This window comes from Zootermopsis nevadensis, unplaced genomic scaffold (assembly GCF_977971745.1).
Source record: "Zootermopsis nevadensis isolate Lab colony 2312 unplaced genomic scaffold, Znev_1.0 Znev_ptg000027l, whole genome shotgun sequence".
NCBI lineage: Eukaryota > Metazoa > Arthropoda > Insecta > Blattodea > Termopsidae > Zootermopsis > Zootermopsis nevadensis.
The window spans coordinates 6,687,422-6,714,367 of record NW_028259159.1 but is presented as its reverse complement, the minus strand read 5'-3'; the positions used below and the strand labels follow the sequence as shown (position 1 = coordinate 6,714,367).

At 40.6% G+C, this 26,946-nt stretch overlaps 3 protein-coding genes and 2 long non-coding RNA genes across 14 annotated transcripts in view; 2 read left to right on the top strand and 3 right to left on the bottom strand.

Moving 5' to 3' along the window:
- LOC110837987 (SET domain-containing protein 9) overlaps nt 1-15,097 on the bottom strand; it is a 34,022-nt gene extending 18,925 nt beyond the window's left edge. For 2 of the 7 annotated variants that reach the window (XM_087356604.1, XM_087356603.1), the window contains exons 1-6: nt 14,957-15,097; nt 4,377-4,482; nt 3,823-3,970; nt 3,465-3,588; nt 2,738-2,861; nt 2,329-2,444 (exon numbers count right to left, since the gene is read on the bottom strand). In XM_087356604.1, coding sequence (XP_087212730.1) covers nt 2,329-2,444; nt 2,738-2,861; nt 3,465-3,588; nt 3,823-3,970; nt 4,377-4,456 — 592 coding nt within the window. In that variant the 5' untranslated portion in view covers nt 4,457-4,482; nt 14,957-15,097. Of the gene's footprint in view, nt 1-17; nt 1,155-1,785; nt 2,246-2,328; nt 2,445-2,737; nt 2,862-3,464; nt 3,589-3,822; nt 3,971-4,376; nt 4,508-4,575; nt 4,883-4,903; nt 5,000-14,956 lie in introns of those variants that run through there. The other 5 variants (XM_087356605.1, XM_087356606.1, XM_022080731.2 and 2 more) reach the window with 5 other exon arrangements.
- Nucleotides 6,478-9,168, top strand: LOC110838001 (uncharacterized). The gene is made up of 2 exons (XR_002545910.2): nt 6,478-7,301; nt 8,662-9,168. It is a non-coding gene; the product is annotated as an uncharacterized LOC110838001 (long non-coding RNA).
- On the top strand, nt 12,210-20,524 carry LOC110837994 (uncharacterized). 2 transcript variants are annotated; one of them, XR_015537286.1, is made up of 2 exons: nt 12,210-12,336; nt 20,147-20,524. It is a non-coding gene; the product is annotated as an uncharacterized LOC110837994 (long non-coding RNA). The 2 variants fall into 2 exon arrangements; XR_002545907.2 differs by lacking the exon at nt 12,210-12,336 and adding an exon at nt 19,352-19,688.
- LOC110837989 (uncharacterized) lies at nt 14,049-18,558 on the bottom strand. Its single transcript, XM_022080737.2, has 5 exons — nt 18,315-18,558; nt 17,554-17,676; nt 17,049-17,201; nt 15,404-16,173; nt 14,049-15,098 (listed from the first exon to the last, which is right to left on the bottom strand). Exons 2-4 carry the CDS (start codon nt 17,668-17,670, stop codon nt 15,469-15,471), a joined length of 975 nt encoding a protein of 324 aa, XP_021936429.1. The 5' UTR covers nt 17,671-17,676; nt 18,315-18,558; the 3' UTR covers nt 14,049-15,098; nt 15,404-15,468.
- A 901-nt stretch (nt 20,525-21,425) lies between the features above and the next one.
- LOC110837991 (uncharacterized) lies at nt 21,426-25,125 on the bottom strand. Of its 3 annotated transcripts, XM_087356607.1 has the most exons (8): nt 25,047-25,125; nt 24,675-24,827; nt 24,176-24,319; nt 23,915-24,040; nt 22,633-23,680; nt 22,330-22,473; nt 21,872-22,018; nt 21,426-21,599 (listed from the first exon to the last, which is right to left on the bottom strand). In XM_087356607.1, the coding sequence occupies exons 1-5, from the start codon at nt 25,096-25,098 to the stop codon at nt 23,508-23,510; spliced, it is 648 nt and encodes a 215-aa protein (XP_087212733.1). In that variant the 5' UTR covers nt 25,099-25,125; the 3' UTR covers nt 21,426-21,599; nt 21,872-22,018; nt 22,330-22,473; nt 22,633-23,507. The 3 variants fall into 3 exon arrangements, with proteins under 3 accessions (XP_087212733.1, XP_087212734.1, XP_087212736.1); XM_087356608.1 differs by lacking the exon at nt 21,872-22,018; XM_087356610.1 differs by lacking the exon at nt 22,330-22,473.
- Nucleotides 25,126-26,946: the final 1,821 nt, after the last annotated feature.

Genomic DNA, 26,946 nt, shown 5'->3' with positions numbered 1-26,946 from the left:
ACGACACAGAGACCTGATTCACTGTCTAGTAACTTTATTGAAACCCTATACAGACAGGGTTACCAAGGACAAAATGAGAATAGAATAACGAGGAGAGATCGAGGAAATCAATTCTTTAACAAATATAATAACACTCACTCAATACAAATATTGGAACGGTGGAGAATGAAAATGCAGGAAAAATTTGTGCGTGAAAGGGCACATCGATCGTACTGTGCGCTATTCCGAACCCCGGCGCGAAGCGTAAAACTCCGGATCATATTCGAGAGTTACGCCAAACAGAGGCAAATCGGTAAACAGGCGATAAAGAAAGCTACGCAGGGAGCACAGGTCTCTCAAAACCAAAAATATGCTACGACGATTACACACACTGACAAAGAATTATGAGAACTAAAATAATATAATATTTATAATTCCACAATTGCCGCCGAGTACAACAGGCCTAAACTTTGAGGGTGTTTTTCTCTTGAGGTCTATTAACTGACTGCGTGACTGATACTGCTCTCCAGCCGGAACAAACGGCGGAAAACGAATTTAAAGAATGTCTGACAGGAAGGGGAAGGGCAGACAAGATTAAGCAAGTGTGGGTTCCGGGGACAGCGGCATGAAAACTGAGTCGACAGATGAACTGTTGGTCGCACTGATCACTAGTCAAAGAAAATATCTCCCAGCCAAAAAAGTGTGAGAATGCGTTAGACTCAGCCGGTCACAAGCTACGCAAGAACATTCCGACCATTTCTTAAAACGCCTCTGTGCTAATGACACGAAGCAGAAAGCACTAATAATCAAATAATTTTACTTGGAGTACTATTTCTTAACACGTATGCCAACTGCGTGCAATATAAAACCATTCTCTCAGAATCGGCTGTTATCTGACCACAGGAAACATCGTGAGATCAACCTCGTTGCCTCGGTCAGCTTCCTAAGAGGGAGAGGTGCGACGAAATATGACGATCAAAGAATCAAAGTGTAGTATGTCGAAAACAGTTCGTCACCCTCTTCGATGTGAGCGGTGGACACTAATGCCACCAGTCGCAGGTGGTCGTGTTGGCAACTGCTGCTGTACCACACATTCGGCAGAAAGCATCTGTGCTCTGGCAGAACGCGTGACAGCGGCACATTGAGCTCTTGGTAAGCCACGTTGGCAGGGAAACCTGTGGGGGGGGATGGAACTCGTCAAATACAAATAAGATTCTTTCTTGGGTGTCAGCAAAAGTAAGTTTCTGAGCAGAAGAGTAATCAAGGGAACGAAAAAGGACAAACGAAGTCACACTTTACACAGAGAGGAGCGAGGTTAGGAACGTGAGGACCAAGAGTGGAATTTATTTGAGCTAACCGCTTCGGTTACGTAATTTAAGGATTCTATTGCAACTAAACAGACTTTATAGCATTGAATCAGGTAGGAAGACGATTATGAATAGTGACAGGGAAAGATTTGAAGGGTATTACCCTGGAATTGAATGGGAGACTTAGGAGTAGCATAGAAATCACTTCAGCCCTGAAGATGGCAATAGCACGTTTCTCGAAAACAACTGTACCTACCGACAAGTCCACATAACTCTACTACCCAGAAGACTGAAACTGACATCTTCACTGCAGTGCAAACCTTTATTAGTCACCTGGCCAAAATTCAAGACACAGAACACTTGAATAAAAGTCTGAAAATTTAAAGACGCACCAGTCTGCCTACTGCGGCATCTTGGGACCATAAGGGAAGCGACAGATGACATGCAGTATCTAAAGCATCCAACGAAGCGCACGGCCAAAAACAAACAACATAAGAAGTCGTGCCATTTTGCCCAAATATAATGAACGCCGTTCTAGCCTACGTCCCTGTAACAACTCGTAATGTCAAATTTTGCAATTGCTTCCTTCAACCAACTGATTGTTCTCTTACGAGTCAGACTGCAGATAATTTACATCAATAATAACATTGTAACAGCCAAGGTGGTCTAGCGGTTAGAACACCAGGCTTGTAATACTGGGATCCCGGGTTCAATTCCCGGCGGTGCTCAGATTTACAACTTGTGTTGGGCAAGGCCGTGGTCGAGGCATCACAGAGTTTTCCTCCAGGGTTTCCCTGGTTTCTCCGTGGCAGCTCAACAATCACTCCACTTTCATCATCATCTCGCAAAAAAGGGGGTCACAGCAGGAGCGTTAAATGTCGCGGCCCCGATCGAACCCATGTACTGATGGGTCGTGAATCCTGTTAACCACCAATGCACACCATGCCGAATGGTGTGTACTGGACACGAAAAAAAAAAACATTGTCAACTGCACAACACTTATTACTACAAACAACTTGCTACTGAATTCACTGTGTCTTACCTGGGCTATGATTATTGACGTATTGACCGATACTGAGGGGCATCGCAGAGTGTTCCGTCAGCCACGTAAGGTCCCCTGCCTGATGCGGCCACACAGAATCACGCCTCACGCACGATCTGCATCAACAATCATTAATATAGGATCAGAACCTCAAACCATTTTACCATTAACTATGGGATACTTCTGCCATTGGAAAACGTCTCGTGTATAAATGGCGGAACTACGATGCCATGCTCATGGAATGCAGTAATAAATAAAAAAAATGAGTCTTAAAGTAGTTTTTGGTTGAATTGTTCTTGGGTCTGACAGCAACAGGAGGATTTCTTGAGGAAAAGGATAATGACCAATGGAACGCAAATCAGAAAACCCTGACACACAAAAGAAGATGTACAAGGATGATCATGCTTACTTGTATATCATCTTTGATATTCGCCGATCACTGCCATCGACGTGAATGCCATCCACGCACCGCAGTACAAAGGCATTACCGATAGACGGCAGCAAAATGGGCTCGTGAGGGTGATACAGTGTTCCTGTAAAACATTAATAGATTAATATTACGTCCCCCGAGATGGCAGAGTTCAAAGGCCAGAACAAGCTTGCAGTACACCGTGAACCCACTCAAGGGGATGACATTAAATTATTTGAAAAATTTAAAATTATTGGTTACTGGGGTTGGTTACGCACACAGAAATTAATAAAATCTTACTTAATATCGGCGCAATATTAATCATCAAACAAGCATCTTTTATAAATGTAATAAGTGACATAAACTGTAACGGAGCACTTTAACATCTTAACTGACACGTGGAAGTCAGTAGAGTGCACGAAGAAAACAAAGAATTATTCTTACGCAGTGTTATGTCCAGGCTTAGAAATAACATACATGACATTATACATCTTATCGCCATGGCAACAGACTGTAACACTCGCAATACCAAATATATTTTGCAATGCATTAATTGGCAATGAGTGGGTAAGGATCATTCTAGAAGCTACGCAACAAAGAAGAATGAAGGAATATGGAGACTTAAGAGTCAATTTGCGTCAGACTACAAAGTGCAACATCCTAACCTGAAATATCAGAAACGAGGCAATGTGCTTGGCACAGAATAGATTAAATGCCATTGCCATACCAGGATATAACGCCACAAGCGATCCCCTCTCAACGCTCCCCCTGGCAACCGTCACCCCTACTCCGGCACCGGGAACCTTGCTAGTTGCTCGTCTCACGCAGAATCCAAGAACAGATTCAGCAACCTGATGGGAAACAGGACACAGTCAAAAAATTACAAACTAAATCACGGACACAAGCATGCGTTCTGCACTGGCTAAGAAATACCGCGTCTTGTTCGGCACCTATCGAGAAATCATCACATGTTGGAGACCAGAATCTGTCTCCATCCTCAGGTAAAAACCTACTCTGTTGGACCGAATCGATAGAACTAGTCCCTAACAAAAATTCAATAAATGGTACCGAATGTGAGCGTTCACCTTCATGTTCCTTGCAGCGACAGTGGCTGGTGAGAGACTTGTGTTCGCTGTTGACAGCAGATTTGGTAAGAGATGTAACAAGACGGACAGCAGCACATCGTCACATACAATCTTGTCTTCTTGACCTGCCTCAACAATCCTCTTTGATCTGGAAACCATAGATTTCTACTTAAGCATCAAGAATACACAAATCACTTAACCTAACTCAAGAGACAACTCTGAATTTTGAAAATGATATAAAAATAAGATACAAAATAATAACCAAAAACAGTAAAGTGTAATATCACTGCTAAAATATATTGACTAATTCCCTGATGTCATATTCTTAGCAACTTGCAAAGTTAAATGAGTCACACTCTGAATTGGTAGCTTTTTAGGCCTTTTGCTGTGCCTGCAAAAGGTATCAGAATGCTGCAAGTGTGCATAAAATGCACCACAAGGAGCAGATATGTAAAATCATGAAAGTTATGAAAGTAAAGTGGCATGATCAATATGAATTAGGCTAGGTTAATGGGAGAAGTCCCAAAACAACTTTTAACATAAATTTTATATACCTGTTTTTGAGGTTCAGGGCAATCCAGGGCACAAAGCGATGCCTATAACCCTTCCATTTCTTCAGCATATTTATCAGCATTTGTCTGTCATGTGATGTGGGCTACCCTGCAATGTCACCAATAGCAAATTCCTATTAAACAGATATTCTCTAGAATTCAATCAGATCTTTTTTCGCACTACGAATTGTACGTGACTTACAGTTATTGGCACACATTAAACGCTGACTTTCAAAATTCTGTTCATCACAAATGGTCGGATATCTGTGGCATGGGAGAGGTTGGATAAGATTTAGTTATTCCTTTCTTAAGAAACTCTCGCGATTTTGCCATAATATGCAGCTTTCGTATACCAATAGACCTAGTTTAACTAATGGTCAGTAACGTGCTAGTAACACCTGAGATTGATCCACAAAGCCCATCTATTCACAGGATTATGTCAAATGAACATATACACCTACTACACAGTGAAAGATTCACTGCTAACAAATCAAGATGAAACTATACAATGAACACAGGATTATACTAACATTCAGATCACCAAATTACTGAGAAACGTCCGTGACAGAAGGCATATATTGTGCAGTCATCAATCATCGGAGACAACTATAATAACCGCAATCTGGTGGTAGTATATTAAAGCACGGTCGTAGTCACTACCAAGAACTCAGTCGGTAATAACGATAACTACCATCCAACTTTTGCAGTTCCTAACACAGGAACATTTAATTTTACACCCAAAGACGACATTTTTTCTGTAATGTTGTGCCTTCGTAGTCTCTCATAAATTTACCCTACTGATGGAGGCAACAAGCACCTCTGAAACGTCGGCTAACTTCTGTTAGACAACACGGTGCAACATTACAGAAGAGTCTTCTCCCTACTCGTGCCACGAGGTACTGAAATCGCAATTCTAAAAACCTAGTCCCGGGTCTACAAAAGAACTTACTCCGCTCTTCCTAGGAGAACTAAATTGTTAAAATATTTATAATTATTGATTTATTTGTGGTTTATTACGCAACATCACAAACTTTGATTATAGGTTGTAACGTCGATTAAATGTAAAAAAAAAACATTAAAGTAGGTAGTCGTGGCCTAATTTAAGATGCAATCACATCAAACGATGATAAACCACAAAAAAATCCACGTTCTTAATATACTGTATATTAATCAACAAACAGCACAAGAAATGTTACTAATCTACAGGATGAATATCCAGCGACTTCGAATTTCTATGTTATGTAGTCCCGCATAACAATCGTTAAATACTCTTAAGGCCTCGTGGGAAAAAAAACATCGCTCTTTATTTCAAATCGCACCAGGTGTTCTTTACATATCTTCCCTTCATTTCTGAACGTGACTGTACTCCATTATCCCACAATGTTTTTTAAAAAAGAAACTGGTGCTTAGTCGGTTTTTGCACAGCACTGGTCTATATTGCAGAGGACTTAAATCCGTTATGCAGACATGTTTATAAGCCACAAAATTTATATTTTCGATACGAAATAATCACGATATCTTCCCCACAGAATGTCGCTAATAAAACAATCAACCCAAAAATTCTTTCCACTATAATTCTTAAATAACCATGAAATTAACCCAAAAAATTGGAAAATAATTGTTTCGGGTAAATGGAGCCCCAGAATGAAACAAAGATGGGGGAAAATTTCCTCAAGTATTGCCACTCTCTTCGTCTAAAAAAAAAAACAAAAAAACAAAAAGAAAACATCAAATGGTCTCTCCAGTACAAGATTTTACCTTCCGGGTCCTCAGTTCAAATAGCAAACTACAAATTCCTGTATTTCTCTAAACTTTGTCAAGTTACCACATGAGCGCATTGGCTATTTACATTCAAGAGGTGAATAAGTGACGTCACGCCCCGCCAACACAACAGGAGCCTACAATGACCACGCCCTCAGGTAACAAAATGGAGACCATAAAGATGGCGACCCAAATACACAGGTGAGGTTCGGAATATGCAGATTCTGACCACAGCATAGCTACAAGATAATTTACGACGCAAATGTCTGATGCTTACAGAATGAACCGAATTACACTAGGTAATGGTCTATTTTCAGATGTTTCGAACGTATCATTACAGGACACTGAAGGTAACATTTGACCAAAGGGGATGACGTGACAAGAAAGTACAACAACTCTGAAACGTCGGCTAACTTCTGTTAGACAACACGGTGCAACGTTACAGAAGAGTCTTCTCCCTACTCGAGCCACGAGGTACTGAAATCGCAATTTCAAAAACCTAGTCCCTGGTCTACAAAAGAACTTACTCCGCTCTTCCTAAGAAAACTTCTTTCAAGTTGACTCAGAACGCCACAGCACCAAATGCCGATAAGTTTTTCGTTAACAATACTTAAATGTCAGTTCACAGAATTCGACACAAATAATGCTAGAAAAACACCATTTAACACCAAGAAACACCGCGTAACTCGCATTACAGTGCATCGTCTCTTGACAGTTCTGCTAAAGTGTGCAGTGAGGTTAGTCTATATACCAGGCGCACTCCGAAACCAGCAATGGACGAGTTAATAATTCTCTCCCTGTTCCCACAGTCATAAACCACCGCCTTGGAAGATTCGGTCATAAACAAATTAGGTCAATATTATTACTTCTGTGTGGGCTAATACCTGAGTAAAACACAGCAATTTGAACACGCAAGAGTTAATCAGACTGTGACACAAGGCGACCATGAATTTATCGACACATGTAGGCCAATGACGGGGGTAAGAAGTGCCAGACAGCATTCTGTAAAACAAATATTCAGTTTTATCTGTCGTTTGCCTTGAGACCGCGAAACATAAAACGCCACTTCCATCCCCCAACAGTTACATTGGACACAAAAGCCTCGACACAAGATGAACTTCATGAACCTGCTCATTTTCGCCACGGCGGCGCTGCTGTTCGTAGCCAGTAAGTAAACCGGGTAGCGGATTTGCTCGTACAAAACACTGACTTATTTGAACAAAACATTCATTCGAAGGATTTTTTTATATGCACCAACATTTATCATTCCAATAATTCTGTTAGAACATTTATAGACATTCCCCCATTTTGTCTGACAGGATATTGGACTCCTCTACAACGCAAGTGTATCTTTTCTACCTTCACACTTTAAGTAAATAAAATCAATCGCACTTAAACACACTTCAGTTTGAATAACATCGCCAGGATTTTCACAGTAAGCGAGTAAAGTACTACAAATAATGAAAATTGTTGGTGACGAAATACGTGCGTGATTACAAAGAAGAACTTCGGCTCAGTGTTCTAGATCTCCTTGAGTATAACCACGGAGTAGCAATACACCGGACGCCCCGATTTAACGCCAAAAGTAAAAGTGTACCACGTGTGGCTCTCTGAAGGGGTTTCACTGCAAATAATGTAAAATTATCTTCGTAAAAGGCATGATATTCATAGGATAATATTAATATTGTTATGTCGGGCGCGATCTATGGGAGATAGGAGTTGAAGGAGACTGGATTTTGTTGGCCCAGGACAGGGTCCGGTGGAGGGCTTTGGTTAATTCGGTGATGAACCTTCGGGTTCCGTAAGCCATCTGGTTGGTTGGGCCCACTATTTGGGAAGCCTGAGGGGAAGAGACCTCTGGGGAGACCTAGACGTAGATGGGAGGATAATCTCAGGCGGGATCTATGGGAGATAGGAGTTTAAGGAGACTGGATTTTGTTGGCCCAGGACAGGGTCCGGTGGAGGGCTTTGGTTAATTCGGTGATGAACCTTCGGGTTCCGTAAGCCATCTGGTTGGTTGGGCCCACTATTTGGGAAGCCTGAGGGGAAGAGACCTCTGGGGAGACCTAGACGTAGATGGGAGGATAATCTCAGGCGGGATCTATGGGAGATAGGAGTTTAAGGAGACTGGATTTTGTTGGCCCAGGACAGGGTCCGGTGGAGGGCTTTGGTTAATTCGGTGATGAACCTTCGGGTTCCGTAAGCCATCTGGTTGGTTGGGCCCACTATTTGGGAAGCCTGAGGGGAAGAGACCTCTGGGGAGACCTAGACGTAGATGGGAGGATAATCTCAGGCGGGATCTATGGGAGATAGGAGTTTAAGGAGACTGGATTTTGTTGGCCCAGGACAGGGTCCGGTGGAGGGCTTTGGTTAATTCGGTGATGAACCTTCGGGGTCCCTAAGCCATCTAGTTAGTTAGTTAGTTAGTTATTACTACCGATTCCTTTATCCATGACACAAATCCAAAATACTGTTTTAACGAAAGGTCTCATGAAATTAATACAAATGTGATCTTCTTCTACTTCAGATACCGTATGTATCAAACAACCAACACCCAAAAGTGGTATTAAAAATCTTCTCCTCTAAAAGTTTTAAATTACTTTAGAGGGTTAGGACCTTGACCTGTAGTACCTAACTCCTCAACAACAAAGGATCCGTGCAACACCACTACAACTGAACAATCTGCCGAAACCACAGTCGATTAAATCCGTCACCACCATCACAGTGGAATGCAGTGGCGTGAAAGCAAACGCACAGCATCCAGCACTCAGCCCACAGAAGCAGCAAAGTCTTCTACAAGAGTGAGAAGCGCCACAACGCGGCTTACATTCTGAACACTACACCAATAAAGCACCGAGTTACAGTAATAGCACGCTGATTGATATGGAAGAAATATGCACTGTATTTATAAAAACTTTAAACATTCCGATGTAAAATGTGCACATCTGGGCCCAGTTCACAGGCACACTGGGCCGATTAAAGCCTGAAGACATTTAAATAATAATTCGTGTGAATAAAGTACTTAAAAAATGCATTTATTCTGTCTCAGATTTCTATGTTCCACGCGCTGGGATTCAAAAATCCTATTCCTTTCAATCGACGCCCACTTCCTTATCCTCCTCGAGCACGTGTTTGACGGCGGACAAGTGCAGATCCTGTCCTACAAGTTCAACACCGATGGTGGTTGAGAACAGGGTCCTGAGGAAAATACTTGGACCTAGCAGGAGGGAAGAGGAAAGCGCGTATTCAGGAGCTGCACGCTTTGCCCCCGGGGGAAAAGACCCTGGTACGCATTGGACAGGAGGACCGGTCTGGACACAGAGGCCAGAGGAGAAATCCTCTGCCCCCGTCGGGGATCGAACCCCGGTCGTGTCCAGCCCGTAGACAGCCACTATAGGCTCTGAGCTACGTCGGCTCCCATTCACGTGCTCGTGTCACTTCGAGGTGCCACCGCCCTGATGACGGAGGAAATAATATATTTCGAAACATCAGCCACTTTCTACTACGCTCATTAAATAATGCCCCACATTTTTTTTCTCAGCCAATAATGAAGATAAAAAAGTGTACTTTTACATGCTTGAGATTTGATGTTTCCCGCGTTCGTGTACGGAGTTTCAAATGATTCCAACCGATGGCGGAGCTGTAGTGAACTGTTAAAATGGCGTCTGTGAACGACTCTCGTTACAAGCAACGAGCTGTAATTGAATTCCTTGTTGCTGAAAAAGAAACGGTGGTGAACATTCATAAACGTTTGTGTGCTGTGTATGGAAGCTGTGCAGTCGATAGGAGCACCGTTGGTCGCTGGGCTAAGAGAGTTAAAGCTTCAGGAAGTGAAGAAACCGAGCTCCATGATCTGCCGCGCTCTGGGCGTCCTGCCACAGCCACCACTCCAGACATGTTGAACCGCGCGGATGCCATTATTCGTGAGGATCGGCGCGTCACAACTCGACAATTGGCCCAACAGCTTTCAGTCAGCAATGGAAGTGTAATTGCAATTATCCGGGCTCTTGCATATTCGAAGGTGTGCGCAAGATGGGTTCCACGAAGTCTCACAGCAGACCGCAGGATTCAAAGGAAAACAATTTCTTCTGAATTGTTGGAAGCGTTTTGATGCTGAGGGATCATTACAGGTGACGAAACCTGGATACACCACTTTGAGCCGGAGACAAAAAGGCAGTCAATGGAGTGGATTCACCCTCAATCACCGAGAAAGAAGAAATTCAAGACAACTCCCTCCGCCGGAAAAGTCATGATGACTGTCTTTTGGGACAGTGATGGGGTCATTCTTGTGGATGTGATGCCAAGAGGTGCGACCATCAATTCAGACGCGTACATCAGGACCCTGAAAACCCTCAAGAAGCGTTTCCGACGAGTTCGGCCTCACAAGCATCCAGCAGAAATTTTGCTCCTGCACGACAATGCACGCCCTCACACAAGTCCGAGAACCCGGGAAGAAATCACCAAATTGGGTTGGACGGTGCTGCCCCATCCACCCTCCGACTTTCATCTCTTTGGGCCACTCAAAGATGCTATCCGCGGAACAAGATTTGAAGATGACGAGAGCGTGATTCAAGCAGTGAGGACATGGCTACGTGCACAGGACAAGAGCTGGTACCGGCAAGGCATGCACGCACTTGTTCCACGATGGCGTAAAGCCGTACAAGTTGATGGGGACTATGTGGAAAAATAGTATGTGTAAGGGAAACATTGATTTATATTGTCACCAAATTTCAGCCATCTTGAATAAATATATTCTGAGGAAAAAAATGTGGGGCATTACTTAATGAGCGACCCTCGTACTATCTGAAAGTTAGCAATCGTTTTACAAAACCCATCTCTCTGCACATTGTGCCCATTCGACGCGTGGGTCTGAAAACGTAACCTTAGAAGAAGGTAGTTTTAGAAGAACGTCTATTCAGGAGAACGCATTTCTCGCGGAAACTCGAAGCAGAAATGGAGATGCGTTATCGATTAGCAGCATCTCGGAGTTCTGCGTCTCGCGGACAGATGTTAAGAGTCGAACAAATGACTCCGATTCAACGTGCACTGTAACCTTTCGCGTTTCACGACAGGAGATTGATCACATGACATGAGAAGTCAGACAAGCAACCATAAAATTTTCTTATTATTTACTTCAACGTAAAGATACGAAAATGCACATTTCCACCGTCCGATTCAAGCGTCGTTGACCCATATATTCAGTGGTATGAGCCAAGGATGTTTACATGTCATGTTTTAACTTTTCTTTTTCTGAAGGAACACGGAAATCAATGAGCCACTATTAGCTTGTACACGGACGTACGTTTGACGGTAAATTAGCGCCCGTTATCGTCAAATTGCTCACATTACGTCAGCAACTTTAACTTTCTAAATAATTTCCAATTGTATTTCATTGGCTTATTAGCCTGACTCACTACTTCATCTCTCCGTGGACGCTTCTAATCACTTGATAATTAATGTACTCATTTGATAATTACTTCGTCCAGTAACCGCGATAATTCTCACACACGAAAACTAGGTTCTTCGAATTATCTCTTTTTATCAGGTTTGCAACCTTGTTACATTTTCAAAGCAATTATTACCTACCTATACATCAAGAAAGTATCCCCTGATAAGAATATGTTGGCCTACTTAGTTTTATGTGCTAAGTTTGGCACTAATTTAGTTAATCTATTAATAATTCAACGTTCCATCTCGAAAAAAGGTTAAGAACACAAAAAATCCACACAGGCAACAAGTAATCTTGCGTGAGATAATGCGACTATAAATTTATTTTAAAATGGGTTCCACTAATCAGCAATAATAAAGATAACAATATAAAACACGTAATTAAACATCATTAAGCAAAATCTGTAAACTGCTGTAAACACGGTAACAAACGGTCAGGTTCCATAAAATGCGAGGAATTTCTAGGTAAGCTGCGCATACAACGGGATTACCAAAGACTCTGGACAACTGAGTTATTTACAATGCAGAGACGAATGTTGATATTTGGATCAGGAAATTCTCGCAAGTCTCCCCCCCTCCTCCCATGGGAAGACTGCGGTCTCTCGCTTCCTCTAATACGGAATCCACGAAGTGAAACAAAACACAATCAGTAACAAAACCAGAACGAAAGGACACTCGTCACTGCAAGAATAATTAAAAATGGCGAATTGTAAGGTGCTCCTTGCAGTTGTGATTGTGGTTACTCTCCTGATCGGTAAGTAGCGAACCCTGAGCAGAATTAATACAGCCGTTTTCGTGTTCAAATCTAGAATAAAAGAAGAACTTGAGGGTTTCTTAACAGTTAAATTTCTCGTGACAAACGGCGGCCTTAAAGTTTTAAAATATATTAGTACCACGCTACAACTGTACTTTTTTTTAAACGTTCGTCTAGCATGGAGGAAACATCAATTTATTTGTAAGTCCTTACTTTACTTGTCTCAGTGAGTTTAATCTAATGCTTCGACAAGTAGGAGGGGGGAAAACGCTTTAGTCATTTGAAGCCCGAAGCTCGTCTAGATAAATATTTAAGAATTCGGTCCGTACCGCGAAGAAAACACAGCCCTCCACCATTACAAAGATCAATTCGTTAACGCTGTTTAAGGAAATAATTGTGAGATAACATGAAACCCATGAATATGAAATACAGCATTACAAATTGTTATAGCAGGTGGTAAATACAGGAACCATATTCAAGAAGTTGCATACAACGGAATTATCTAACGGGCTTTAAATGCTTGATTCGAACCCAGGACATTTGGATAAGCCACTAATGAATATGATGTTCTGGGTTGTGGGTGCCATGAGGATTTGTAAACATGTTACAAGTGTCTGAAAATACGATGTGTCCAGGAATGCCCCCTATATCCGAAAGTGGGGTACCACACCCTTTGGAAAATAACTGCGTAACACTGTTTTTCAAGTTCCCTGCCAACAACAACAATTTTCCCCTACTGGCATAACAGGATACAGGAAACAAAAGACTTATCAGAATGCAGCGCAGATTAAAATTGCAACCACTAATCACAAGAATCCACTTCGTGACGATGTTGTTGTTGTTGTTCTGGGTTGTTGCGCTGTGTGGACTCGCAGTTAGATATCAAGCCCTGACGCCCTGAAGATGGATACGGTATGTTTATCCAAAACACTGTTATTTACCTAAAAGTCTACATGGCATCATAACCAGAACAACATCACTGCGAAGTACTTCTTCAGAAACTGCTAGTCGCTCAGCTAGTAAAGAAATTATCCTCTGACATGAAACATGAATGCTCATTACTTTTTTGACAAGAGCCAGCCATCGGTCTCTTAACTTCAGCCAGATCAGTCCAGTCTATTTATTTATGTCTTCCGTCTTCCTTTCAGGCTTTTGAATATGTTATTTTTTAAATATTCCTTTTTCCTTTATTTTCTATATTGCCGGCATTAGAACAGCCAAATCGCCAGCCAAGAGAAATTAAAAACAGTTCAAATGCGTGACCAAGAGTGACCTACTGTAACGGCGGGAGGAGAGGTGACTATAAGTATCGAATCGTGACGAACAATTACAAAGCGTTATGTAAACTGAAAACGAAACCCAACCCAACCTAAGCTAACGTAACCTAACGAAACCCAACCCAACCTAAGCTAACGTAACCTAACGAAAACCAACCTGTTTTAGGTTCTGAGTACTGTCGCAAGAGGACGACACCTTTTGACCCCTGCTGGTATATGAAATGTGCACCTGGATACACCTGCTCTGATAACAGAAGATATTGCGCCAGGCCAGCATGCCACCAAGCCGCACCCTCATGTGTACCGTCAACCGAATCTATCTTTTACCCATAAACAATGAGATTCTGGTATCAGAACCCAATATTTCAAAACTGATCATACAAAATTCAGCCGTGTAATACGATACTGAGCGAGTTCCATCCACTTAGAATTCCCAAAACTTATTTACCAGATATCCATTTTGATTCTAACTTCCTAACTCATACTTGGTGTGTTTAGTACGACAGCGCATGAAAAATTAACCTCTGACACAAGACAATCAAAATTGTTACCAATTCAGCAGACTGCAGCAAATCTAAAACATTACATGTGTCTCTTCAGGTGAAAGATCAAGTTTTCAAAAAAGAAAAAGAAAAAGGGAAAAAATAAGAAGAAAGACTTTACAAGACTTAATCAAGGCGTGATCTCAAACCTGCCTTAATAAAGAAACACAATGCTCATGTAGTATTCAGTGCCATCCAAATATTTGGTTTTGCATTTCCTGTTGACAATGCAGAAGTGCACAAACTCAATAAGATAATGATTACGAAGAGAGAAAAAAAAACTGTTTACATTTTACAACTTGAATATTCCAGCAAGAAAAGATTTAAGGCTGCAAGAACAGAACCGTCAGAATTAACACCTTCTTGCAAACAAGACAAAACACAGCAAAATTAAATGCCCCACGCTACGCTTACTACATCAAAACACAGCATAGACATGACATTTAAATTAATTGGTACGACAGAGCTGAATGCCATCGACTTAAATGCTGCGACAGAAAGATAACCGGATCACTTCTTAATAAAAGGCAAGAATGAAATCTGATATTAAACTAGAAGTCACAGACAAAGTGTTAACAAATCATAAATTAAATTTAAACACTGCTGGATATTTTACTTTAAACAGGAAACCCTACAGTGAACTGCCTCGTGTAGCGCCGTTTCATAGAAATTGAGATGAAACGTGTAATTACGAACAAATAAACTCACACCCACAATGAAATACACCAAACTGCTGAGTGCCAGATCATACTTTCATAAAAAGCAGCAAAAGAAATACTGAGGGCCATGTGGTTAACATACCAGTTTTACACCACAAGCCGCGGTTAAATTTGAAGACCACGTGTGTCGAATTTGGTGGACAGAGCGGCACTTTACAATCCACGAGGCCTCATCGACATCTTCAGTTTGGACTTCAACTTCTATGGGCCCAGTACAAGGAAACCTATTTTCAGAAAGAAGATTACGTGACTGCGGATATACTGCACCCATCAGCAATAACAGATTAAATTACTGTGAGAACACGGTCATGTTCAAATACCTAATACTTCCATACAGTAAACACTGACAAATAATAATAACAAACTAACCCTTTGCAAGGCAAGTGATATGTTTTTGGAATGGTATTTAATTGGTTACAAATAAACAATAAAGTTTCAACCAAAATATATATATTTAAAAACAATTTATAAAGAAACTGTAGTTACATGTTATTTATATTATCTTCAGCAATTGGTATTTCTCACTTACCTGTTCATAAACAGTTCATAATCACTCAGAATTTGGTAGCTTATTCTTACAAGCATTATATTAAGTCAGTCACTTCCGTGCGTGGCTTGATGCGACTTTAAACGACCCAGATGGCAGAAAGATTTGTTACAGACTTCACATGAAAATGGCGATTTCTTATTATGTTTATGCAAAAGATGATTTTTGAGCTTACTAGCCTCACGATAAGATTTGTTACAAATGCCACATGTATACGGTCTTTCATCTGTATGGATACGTTGGTGTTGCCTCAAGTTACTGGATCTCTTGAAAGATTTATTACACATTTCACATAAATATGGTCGTTCCCCAGTATGGACACGTTTGTGATCTGTGAGGGCGCCGCACTGCGTAAAACTTCTCTCACAAACTTCGCAAAAATACGGTCGTTCGCCAGTATGCACACGACGATGGATCTTAAGATCGCCTGACCGCATAAAGGACTTTTCACAAACATCGCAAGGGTACAGTTTCTCACCAATATGTATGCGTTCGTGTACTCTCAGATTTGTCTGCCGACTGAACGATCTCTCACAAATATCACATAAATACGGTTTCTCGCCGGTATGGACAAGTAGATGCGTTGTGAGATGACTGCGTTGGTTAAACAATTTCTTACACACATCACAAGTAAATAGCCCTTCACCACTGTGCACACGTTGATGTCTCCTTAGAGTCGCAGGTTGAGAAAATGCTTTCTTACAAATGTCACAACAGTACGATCGTCCTTTGGCACGCGTTGTTTTAATACCCTGAAAGAAAAATACTACTTTATTACCTGTTCTCTGTGATTAATCATTTTTGTAGTAGCCTTACAAAAATAAACTTGGTTTTGGGTATATTGTTAGCCACATTGATCCATTTTAAAGACAATAAATTCAATCTCACTTATTATTATCCTCCCAATGCCAACTTTCAACTGATCACATTCAATGTCACAAGTGATGCTCATCAATATGTATAAATTTGCGAAGAAAATATTTTTGTTTGTGCCAGGAATCAAAAGCTAACATCAATGCACCATTTACTTCAGAAAATAAAATAATTCAAAATAAAGAATAACATTTATTTATAAGAAGTCACAGAGGGTAAAAGTTGTAGGAATGTGATGAAAGTCAACATAAACTTTATGTAAATGTGTTATAGTACACCAATAAGGGATTGAAATGCAGTTCGTCGAACAACCAACACTACAGACCCAAACAAATTTCACTTAAATCAACTCCACAGGTCTACAAAAAAGACACACAGACATAAATACTAAAATACTGATGTTAAATGGAGGAATATAAGATGCATAATAACACAATATAATTTATTATAACTATAATTTATTATTGGAGATGGATGTTCTTTGGGATGTTGTGCCATACAGTCTGGCAAATACTGAGAATTTCAGAGCAGCTCACTGCCTCCACCACCATGGCAATCCAACATCCCAGAAGTCAGCCACCTTCATACTTACTGTGAGAACCAGAATTTTCACATTTTTCTATTTGTTCCCCTAAACTTATTCAAAGTGAAGTGTGAAAAACACATGAGATTAGTACTACTACAGCAAAGCGAATCCACAGATCCAAATCCAGCCGATTACTGCACCCTATCAAATTATAAGCTTTCAACTTACCAACTTGTGTTTCTTCCTCCTCTTCACTGGAAATGTCTTTACTGTGGAATCGTCCTCTTTCATATTATCAAGTAGGTCATTTTCATTGAAAGAATAAATAGAATATGTTTCAATATCAATATCTGGTTCCACTTTTATAACATCCACTTCTTGCTGAGAAACAGAACTTATATTATCATGAGGGTACTGCCCCATAACCTAACAGCATTCAACCCCCTCTGACAATGGCTGGCAGTAGTTATTTTACAGTAATGTAACAGCTGCTGAGATACGTGGCCTCAAATGTATTTTTATTGTGAATTACCATCTGTTAGTTTATTTAATAACACTTTCTCAACTGCATAGGTTATGCAGGATCAAATGAGAGGACAACTGTAAATAATTAATTGGGAAATATCTTCATGGATACAATCACGGCCTATCTAAATGAACAATCACAGGGAGTGACATAAGTTCAAAAAAGTGCAAGTCTAATCTAAAGCTCACTCATAAAAGCAGGTCTTACCTCTTCTGCAAACAGTACAGGAACTTCATTTTGTGTGCAAGTGATGTGTTCTTCATTCTGTGAAGATGGAGAATAAGACTCGCTATGTGAATCATGTTCCCGTTTAATGATATTCATGTTTTACTAGGGGAAGAAAATATAAGTACTTTAAAACTTAAATTGTAAATAAATAATCAGCTTATAATCACTCAAATACTGTACATGTAATAAACGTTTGTCAGTTCAGATGGGTTATGTAAAATTTTATAAAATTTAAGTTATTAATAGGGTAAAAGTCAAGTCTGCAACTAAATACATTTTTTGATGTTTACACACACACCCATTTGCCTGCATATCACATAAAACAAGTAATAGCATGGATCAGGCTTATTGGAATGCATGACACAAGCAAAAATATAAAGAACATAAAAGACAACACTGGAATACAGTTCAGGGTAGAATCTAGCTGCAGTCTATACAGTTTAACCCAATAAAATCACTGGGAGCACTAATCTTAACTAAAACAGCTTAAATGATTGGGTAAGAATGACTATAGCTAAAATGGCAAAATACCCTCAACACCGGATCAGCATTTTAAAATCACGAAATCATTAACTACAATTACACATTTACTCTTCAGAATCTTGAAGAGTTTTCAGATTCTCACGGCTTCATTTCATTTCCTAACCTCACTGAAAATGCTTAAACCATTATGTTTATTTCCACCCTTCACGAGTGCTCATCCCCATGCAACCCCTCAATACTATAATTTTTTTCATTACCCTGCAACAAATCTTGAAATCATCCGAAATCATTAACATTATAATCAGAAGAAATGTTCACCATGTTCCATTCATGAAACAGATTATAACAAGCAGATCATTACTTCGTACCACTCAATCTGAAGAACGCAAAAACAAAAATACGAAAGAAACTTAGAACCAACGACAACGAAACTTTAGACTTTCATAAAATATACTGAATATCTTGTTTCGTGGCTTGTTATTATCAAGGAGGCCATGGATCACATAGCATGCGTACCAATCGAAAGACAGTGTATCAAGCAGCTCTGAGACATTTGCTTGCAGCTTAGGTTTCGCGGCCGGTCCATAGCCCACAAGAACTTAATTTTATAAATAAATTTCGTGAATATAATTGAGTACGGAAGGGATACATCGGTTTGTGACGCCTCTGACAAGCAACGACATTGCCATCAACTGTAAATAATTGTAGTTTAATTCAGGGTAGGACATATAACACGCATGGGAAGCTGTGGACTGGATATGTCTGGCTCAGGATTGGGTGCAGTGGGGTGGGTGGGGCTTATATAAACACGTGCAAAAGTCAGGGAATGTCTTAAAAATATGAACGACCATCAGCGTCTCAAGAAGTGTTCGTACTACGTGCTCCAAAAAGTTGGTAATCAATTCTGCTGTCAACTTGGCATTGTCAGCATTGGTTATATTTGCAACACTGAATCGCGTTCGTGCTTCTTCAGACCCCACAGATTCACACGACTTCGTGTTGATGTGAGGAACATAAAATTAAGAGCCATCAGAATCCGCAGGCCTTGAACAGCTTGATGTCAGAGATTTTTTTTAAAAATCAACGTACAAGTATTTATATTGATAACTGAAACAGGATACACAGACGGATGGACAAACACAGCTCCTTATATTTCAACAAAAAACCAGTGGTTATCAAACGCACGAAAGCGCCGGGTCTCTGGCTAATGCACATAAAGGTGGTAATGATTTCTGTTGAATGATCAGGTCTTTTCTCGCCTAGTAACTATTTGCATTAGTTGGTAATGGAGACGAACCGTGGGTGGGACATTGTTACCACACAAAGGGAATTTCCTGTGCTTAGAAATATAAGCTATTATGTGGAGACTGTAAATAAAATCCCTGACCATCGCAGTTTATAAAATCGTAGCATGGGTTTTTATTTGCGAGGCACAATAAAAATGTTAACAATGGTAGGTAACAGAGCAGAACTGTTAGAGTTACAATGACGTGACAATTAATGAAGGTCATGTCCTTTCTATCCAGTTGAAAATCACCGTTCCGTATTTCCTAGATCATAAGGTGAAATGGCGTCCACTATGAAGCTACTAGTGAAGTATGTCGTACTTGTTTCCTTTCTGCTGGTAATCTGTAAGTAACTATGTAACTATAAAATTAAATTAACTGCAAATTAAATGTTTTCGATAGAAGAAATACCCAATTTCTTGTGAAATTATTCTTTTAGTTTTCGCTATTGAATAAGTTTCACATTTTAATTACTTGAGATGTAGCTGACGTCTAATCTAAGGATGGATATATGGTAGATTTTTAGCGAAACTGCATCAAATGCAGAAGTTGTTTAGGGTAAAATTATATGAGGGAATGGTCATCTTCAGTGAACGTGTAAGGGTTGGGGAAGAAGTGGTTTTGGCCGATTTAAAAATGTTGGAGGTAGTAAGCACCTTTGAAACTTATTTACTAAACTACAGGGCGTTGAAACCCAGAAGGCAGCAGCCATCTTCATTGTCATCAGTTCTTTGCTTGGTTTTTAAAAGGGTGTCCAGAATTTTGTCTTTAAGTGGCGTTATGACGTCATTGATTTTGTTCAGATTTCAGGATTATAGACGCGGAATCGGAGCTTCAGTGCACCAAAGAATCTGACAGAGGAAATATCTGTAAGAAGCAGTGCGCAGAAGCGGAAGAATGTCGCTGCATCACGCCTCCATACACCGCGTGCTTCACAGGCCCCTGTTTGTATGCAACGTGCGTGGCAAAGCCGGAGTGATGTTCACGTGGCCTACTTCATTTTGTAAACGTTGGTACCACTGGAGCACTATTTTAGCGTAGTATTGATACATTCTGAAAGAGACTTTGTCTGATAGACTATTTCTTTCATAGGTCATTCGCTGTAAAAAAAAATAATTCTTGTAAACTTTGCACGACTCAGATATTAATTATTACTGAGGAGTAAAAACCACTGAACTCCACATTAATTTGGTTTGATTCTTCATTCAACATTTACAATGATCCTACGTTCTGACACTGTATAACCTACTCAGTTGAGAAAGTGTCGTTACGTAAACTATATAAAACTCTACTGTCGTTGTCATATCCCCGCGTCCTGCGTTTGCGTTCTATTACATTTGTGAATCAAAATAATACATAAGAACTTCTCAAGATCCATTTTAATATTGTCCTCTCATCTGTGCTTCTGTCTCCCAAATGGGCTGTTAAATGCAGTGCCTTTAAATTAAAATATTTTCGAATATGCTAAATAAGTAAAACTTCAAAATAATTTATAAAGTTCATCCATGGGGTGTGTTGGCTTCCAATTCGTTTTAATTTATTTCTGTTACCCTTACCCGGCATGCGTCCATGGGGATGAATCAAAAGAAAATTCTATTCTTGCAATCCTTAAATGACAGAAGTCAGTAAGGGTTGCGCGATTTTCAAAAATCCTGGACCACAGATTGCGAGGATGACATGATATGATTATTAGATACGGAACTCGAAATAAATATTTTCATACCGATATATCGACTGTTTCGTCTAATTCATGAAATTGTAACGCCACATTTCACTTTGTAACATGCGTCTCGCAAATGAGATTCTTTCTCGGCAAAATGACGAATAAATCTCGAGTTCCCATTTCACATGCTACAAGTCTGACCAATCACATTATTCTTGCTTTCATAATTCAGCTAAACGACATAAATATTGTGTTCCATTTTTTTTTAAATACTTTCGACCCATTTTCTCCTACAGAAATCAAGACATAAAGTTTACGATTAAAATTGCGAATTTATATAAATAGCTTTCAGACTAGTCCTTGGAAAGAGGACAATTATAATGTGGGTCGATAAGGTTTAAAATTTATACAATCCACAATTCGAAATCGTCAAGTTTATTTGACAAAATATTACAATCAACACATCAACGTTGAAGGCAGATAATAAGGAACATGTTCAGGAACATGTTCAGGAACATGGCACAGCCCTTGTACGCAGGACATGTTGGGATGAGGGGCGATGTGCTGGAACTGCGTCTCTTCACTGTCTTATTCTGTGGAAAAAAATAAATATAATTAGATTTATTGTATTAATATTATTATTGTTGTTGTTGTTATCGCTTAAAATCATGGTGGATAGCAAATATACGGCGGCACAACCTATGGATTCGTCTGAGCAGGATTTGTTGCCTCGGCGGGACGTGACGTCATTGGGAGGTCCCAAGGTCAACGTACCCAAATCCTGCAAGGACTCTCTGTCATCTGACAGATTTTCTACTGCGATTGTGTCGCATAAATGAATTTCATTCTGAGGTGACCGTGTTACCTGGACTTCCCGTTACTTCAATTTGGGTGCCTGGGTCTCCTGACGACGGCATTGCTTCTGGGAAGGAGAGGTTTAAACTTCCTGGCTCGGCTGACTCGTTCGAGGAGTGGTTCACATAGATTGGATTTCTGAACACTTGTTGTAAAACTGTTGTAGCAAAAAGGGTGAGAATAAAGTCACTTTCTGTCTCTCGTTTCTCCCCGGACGTCACTCCCGCAGATACAGAAGACTCGCTCAAAGACCAACCAAAGGTGACGTCACTTACCTGCACCAAGTGGTTTTTCCATGTCTACTAGCCAAAAGAATTTAAATTTGTTCGACATTTATTACTAAAACGTCAGGACCCAACAACTCGAATTATACGACAACGTCTGGTATTCTGGTCATAGTGCCATATGTTTAATTGAGACATGGCCAAACTACTCGTGTTACGATCACGACAAGGAAGTGGAACTAACCTGCAGATTCGCGCACACAATACGGTATTTTACATATTTCCTCGCCGCAAACACTATCTGCTTCTCCACAGGTAAAACCCGGATCACACCGGACTTCGTCACAAAGTGTCGGCGTTTTATCAGGGAAACAATCCCTCGGAGGCACTAGACAAATTACAGAGATTTTAGAAAACTTAAAAAATTGTGACTAGCATTCTAGAGCTAACACAACCAGGCTACTACTGTTAATGCTACTGTTAATTAAATAATTCAATAATATATAATACAAATAAATCCAGATTCAGATCACAGATCCATACTTACACATCACAAGGATAAGTTCTGAAAGCACCAAAGAAGCAGCAAGCAACTTCATAGTGGCGGTTGTCCTAGAACTCGGAGTGCTCATAAGTGGCTTCAGCCTCGGTATATATACACTCCGGTTATCAACTCACTTCCCTTCGTCGGACTGGTCTTACCTCCAGACTGACCAAAGTAAAAAAAAACCCTCCTGAATCGTTATCTTAAAAGTGACCTACTTATTCACGGCATAATTTCAGTTTTGCATAAACAAGTTTGGGGGAACGGAAAGCCTCGGGAGCGGACGATCGTCGTACGTCTTCACACCCCGATGACCGCCAAGGCACACACAGGCAACGGACAGGCGCTGGTCGCCATTAATAAGACACTCGGGCCTTTTGCTGCCACGATAAAATAATTTAAACTTTTGCAGGGCCGGTCCCTCAGTACTAAGGTGCCGATATAATCGAATATCGATCCTTCAAATTGTAAATTCACGATTCTTTCCTGTATTCCCTCTGTTTGCTATGTGTTCGGCCAATCCCATTGTTTTCCACCGTCCCAAGAACTCAATCAGATAATCAGAAATATCAAGTTATTTGCCTAAAAACGCCCCGAGCATCCAAGAGGGACAGACGAATTTTACAAGAAAAATGGCAGATTTGAATTGAAATTTCTTTCTCTGAAAAAAACAGGAGGAAACAGGAGTTAGTATAATTGAAAACAAACACAAAGTTTGATGCGATGTCATCACGTTTATACGCAACCTGATACAATCAACATATCAATGCTAAAGCCAAGAAAAATTAAGGAGGAGAAAATAAAAGCAATGACCAGGAACACGACAAAGCTCTTGTCCGCAGAAAATGCAGGGGCCGATGGACTGCAGCGCCATCTCTTTATCCCTCTGGTGTTGTTGTTGGCGTTGTTGTTGTTGGTGTTGTTGTTGGCGTTGTTGTTGTTGGTGTTGTTGTTGGCGTTGTTGTTGTTGGTGTTGTTGTTGTTGACGTTGTTGTTGTTGGTGTTGGTGTTGTTGTTGGCGTTGTTGTTGTTGTTGGTGTTGTAGTCGAAGCTAAAGACAAATGCATTTATTCGTTTTAGTAGTAGTAGCATTACCAGTAAAAACTGTGAGATTCAAAGTTTCTTCTAAGTTTAATTTACAGTGTCTCTTCTTGTAATTTTTATTGTAATTACAATGAACTTATGTTTTATTTCGTTGCGTCAAGTCGCAATATTAACGACAGTTGAACCGTCACAGAGGATTGCCCATCGCCAAAGAAGTTGATGACACGAAAGTGGAACGAACCTGTGGTTATAGACACACAAACTGCGAGCCGTCTGCAGTCTCCTCGGAAGCAACGTTTCGGGCCCAACACACAGGTCTCATCTCGTCCACACACAACATCGTCACACGTGGTGCTTGGTCTATGCTCTGCAGACATAAAAATGGCCGTCGTGTTAACTTCGAACTGTACCACACATCACAACATTACACGTGTCACGGGGAAGACAAGACAAGAGGACAGATAAAGAGATCAGTGTACATTTAAGACAGGCATTTACGAACCTTTCTGGCAGGTGGGTAGAGGGTAGCATGGCGAGGTGAAGCACTCCACCTTTCGCATTCTGCACACCTCGCCTGATGGACAACGCACGTTGGCGCAAGATGGAGGCTGAATTACGGCGGTACAGGAAAGTCTTTTAGTGGCCACTGAAAAGGAAAACAGATTTAGACAACTGTAACGCTCTGAAGCCGCGAAGTTCGTGTTAACAACATTTAAGAATTCGGTCCGAACCGCGAAGAAAACACAACACTTTACCATTACAAAGATCGATTGGTTAGTGCTATTTGAGGAAGTAATCTCTGTTTGCCGTGAAAATTACATGAAACCGAAAAACACATTTTGTGGACAAAAAAGCAGAATTACGTAATGAAAAAGTACGTGGAGACACTGTTTCGGAGGAACGTATCAATTCCTTCTTCAGGCTTAAGATATCAGAGCCGATGTTAAAATGAGAGGATGTATGAAGGAATTACCCTCTACTGAGGACAGGTGTGTACAAACCTTGCGTGTACACTCGGAAACAATAGGGCACGGGGTTGCAGTGTGTCCCGTAGCAACGAACTTGCTGCATTCTGCACACTGTACCCAATGGACACCGCACAGTAGCGCAAGATGGCGGGTAGCTGAGGTAGCAGTAACTTCCTTCCGGTCCCACTGAACAAATAAAACTGACTGTAGAAAATTTTAACAAGATGCACAGGCCTATTTGCGTTCATTAGCCTATTATTGTTGTTGTTGTTGCTATTATTGACGCTTCTGCTACTACTAATACTACCAAATTCTAGTATATTAATGCTAAAAGACGCAAATCGCTTAACTGATGTACGTAACACTGAACTATCTCCGAGCTGATGGTTCTAATTCAGAACTCACCCATCATCACCAAGACGGCTGATACAAACAGAGAAGCAACGGGCAGCGTCATAGTGACGGTTGTTCTAGCACCAGTGCAAAGTTTCCACGTAATTTATGTTCTTAAGTCCGGATTATATATACTTACCTCTGACTTCCTGCCCAGTCTTTTACGGATGTTTTGCCTTATAGAATGGCAACATAAACGCCTTCAGATGACTTTTTGTGGAGTTTAGAACGATGGTTTATTCCACTTCATAACATTTTAGGCTATTGAGAGATAAAGAAACGAAAACAACAGAATGTGAATGCCCTTATTTAGTGAGTCCCCCAAAGCCGCATGGAAAAGGGGCCCAGCGTTGGGCGCCGCTTCTAACCTAACCCTAACCTCCGTTTGCTCTGATGGAATGGCATTACTTTTGCACTGACGGTCTCTCGATACGAAGGTACGGAAACGGAAATGTCAGTATCGATATATCGACTATCGGTCCTTGATATATAATATTAATTTTCTGTTTGGGAACTTGTGACTGCCAACCGAGAATTTGCAGGGGCGAAATGTTACAAAAAATTCCTGTCTCCCGTTTGTGTGCTACATGATCGGTCAATCTCATTCTTCCCATCATCATCCTAACATATTTATCTGAACAATGGAAAATATTGTACTTTCTATTCTGAAATGACCTCGACTTGAATTCTACTAAAAGCGAGAGATTAAAAAATTACACGTGCATGTTTCTAGATTTAGGTCAGTCCTTGAAAAGAGGATAGCACGACAGGAGTCGATAAGGTTCAAAATACATACAAACTATGCCAGAAATCAACAAGTTTATTTGGCACAGCGTGTTACAATCGTCACATCAAAGCTGAAGCTTAGCAAACAGCTCCCTGACAGCTGCACAGAAAATAACCTCCAGCCCCACTGAGACCCCGAAGATTCATTACCCGTTCACAACAGCCGCGCCGCCAGTCCGTATCCTCAGCCAGATGAATCCAGTCAACCTATCTCACATCCTTAAGATTTATTTTAATATTATCCTTCCATATTCTTGTTATAAAGAAGGGCAATGTTATCGACATTTTGTGTTCTTTCTAATAGTAATTAAATATTTCAGAAAAAGCATAAAGAGACGGAGCTCCAGCCCTTCGCCCCCCCCCACCCCCCTACATATCCAACGGGCAAGAAATGCGTCATGTCCCTGAACATTCAGCTGTTTGCTAAGCTTCAGCTTTGATGTGACGATTGTAACACGCTGTGCCAAATAAACTTGTTGATTTCTGGCATAGTTTGTATGTATTTTGAACCTTATCGACTCCTGTCGTGCTATCCTCTTTTCAAGGACTGACCTAAATCTAGAAACATGCACGTGTAATTTTTTAATCTCTCGCTTTTAGTAGAATTCAAGTCGAGGTCATTTCAGAATAGAAAGTACAATATTTTCCATTGTTCAGATAAATATGTTAGGATGATGATCGGAAGAATGAGATTGACCGATCATGTAGCACACAAACGGGAGACAGGAATTTTTTGTAACATTTCGCCCCTGCAAATTCTCGGTTGGCAGTCACAAGTTCCCAAACAGAAAATTAATATTATATATCAAGGACCGATAGTCGATATATCGATACTGACATTTCCGTTTCCGTACCTTCGTATCGAGAGACCGTCAGTGCAAAAGTAATGCCATTCCATCAGAGCAAACGGAGGTTAGGTTAGGGTTAGGTTAGAAGCGGCGCCCAACGCTGGGCCCCTTTTCCATGCGGCTTTGGGGGACTCACTAAATAAGGGCATTCACATTCTGTTGTTTTCGTTTCTTTATCTCTCAATAGCCTAAAATGTTATGAAGTGGAATAAACCATCGTTCTAAACTCCACAAAAAGTCATCTGAAGGCGTTTATGTTGCCATTTTATAAGGCAAAA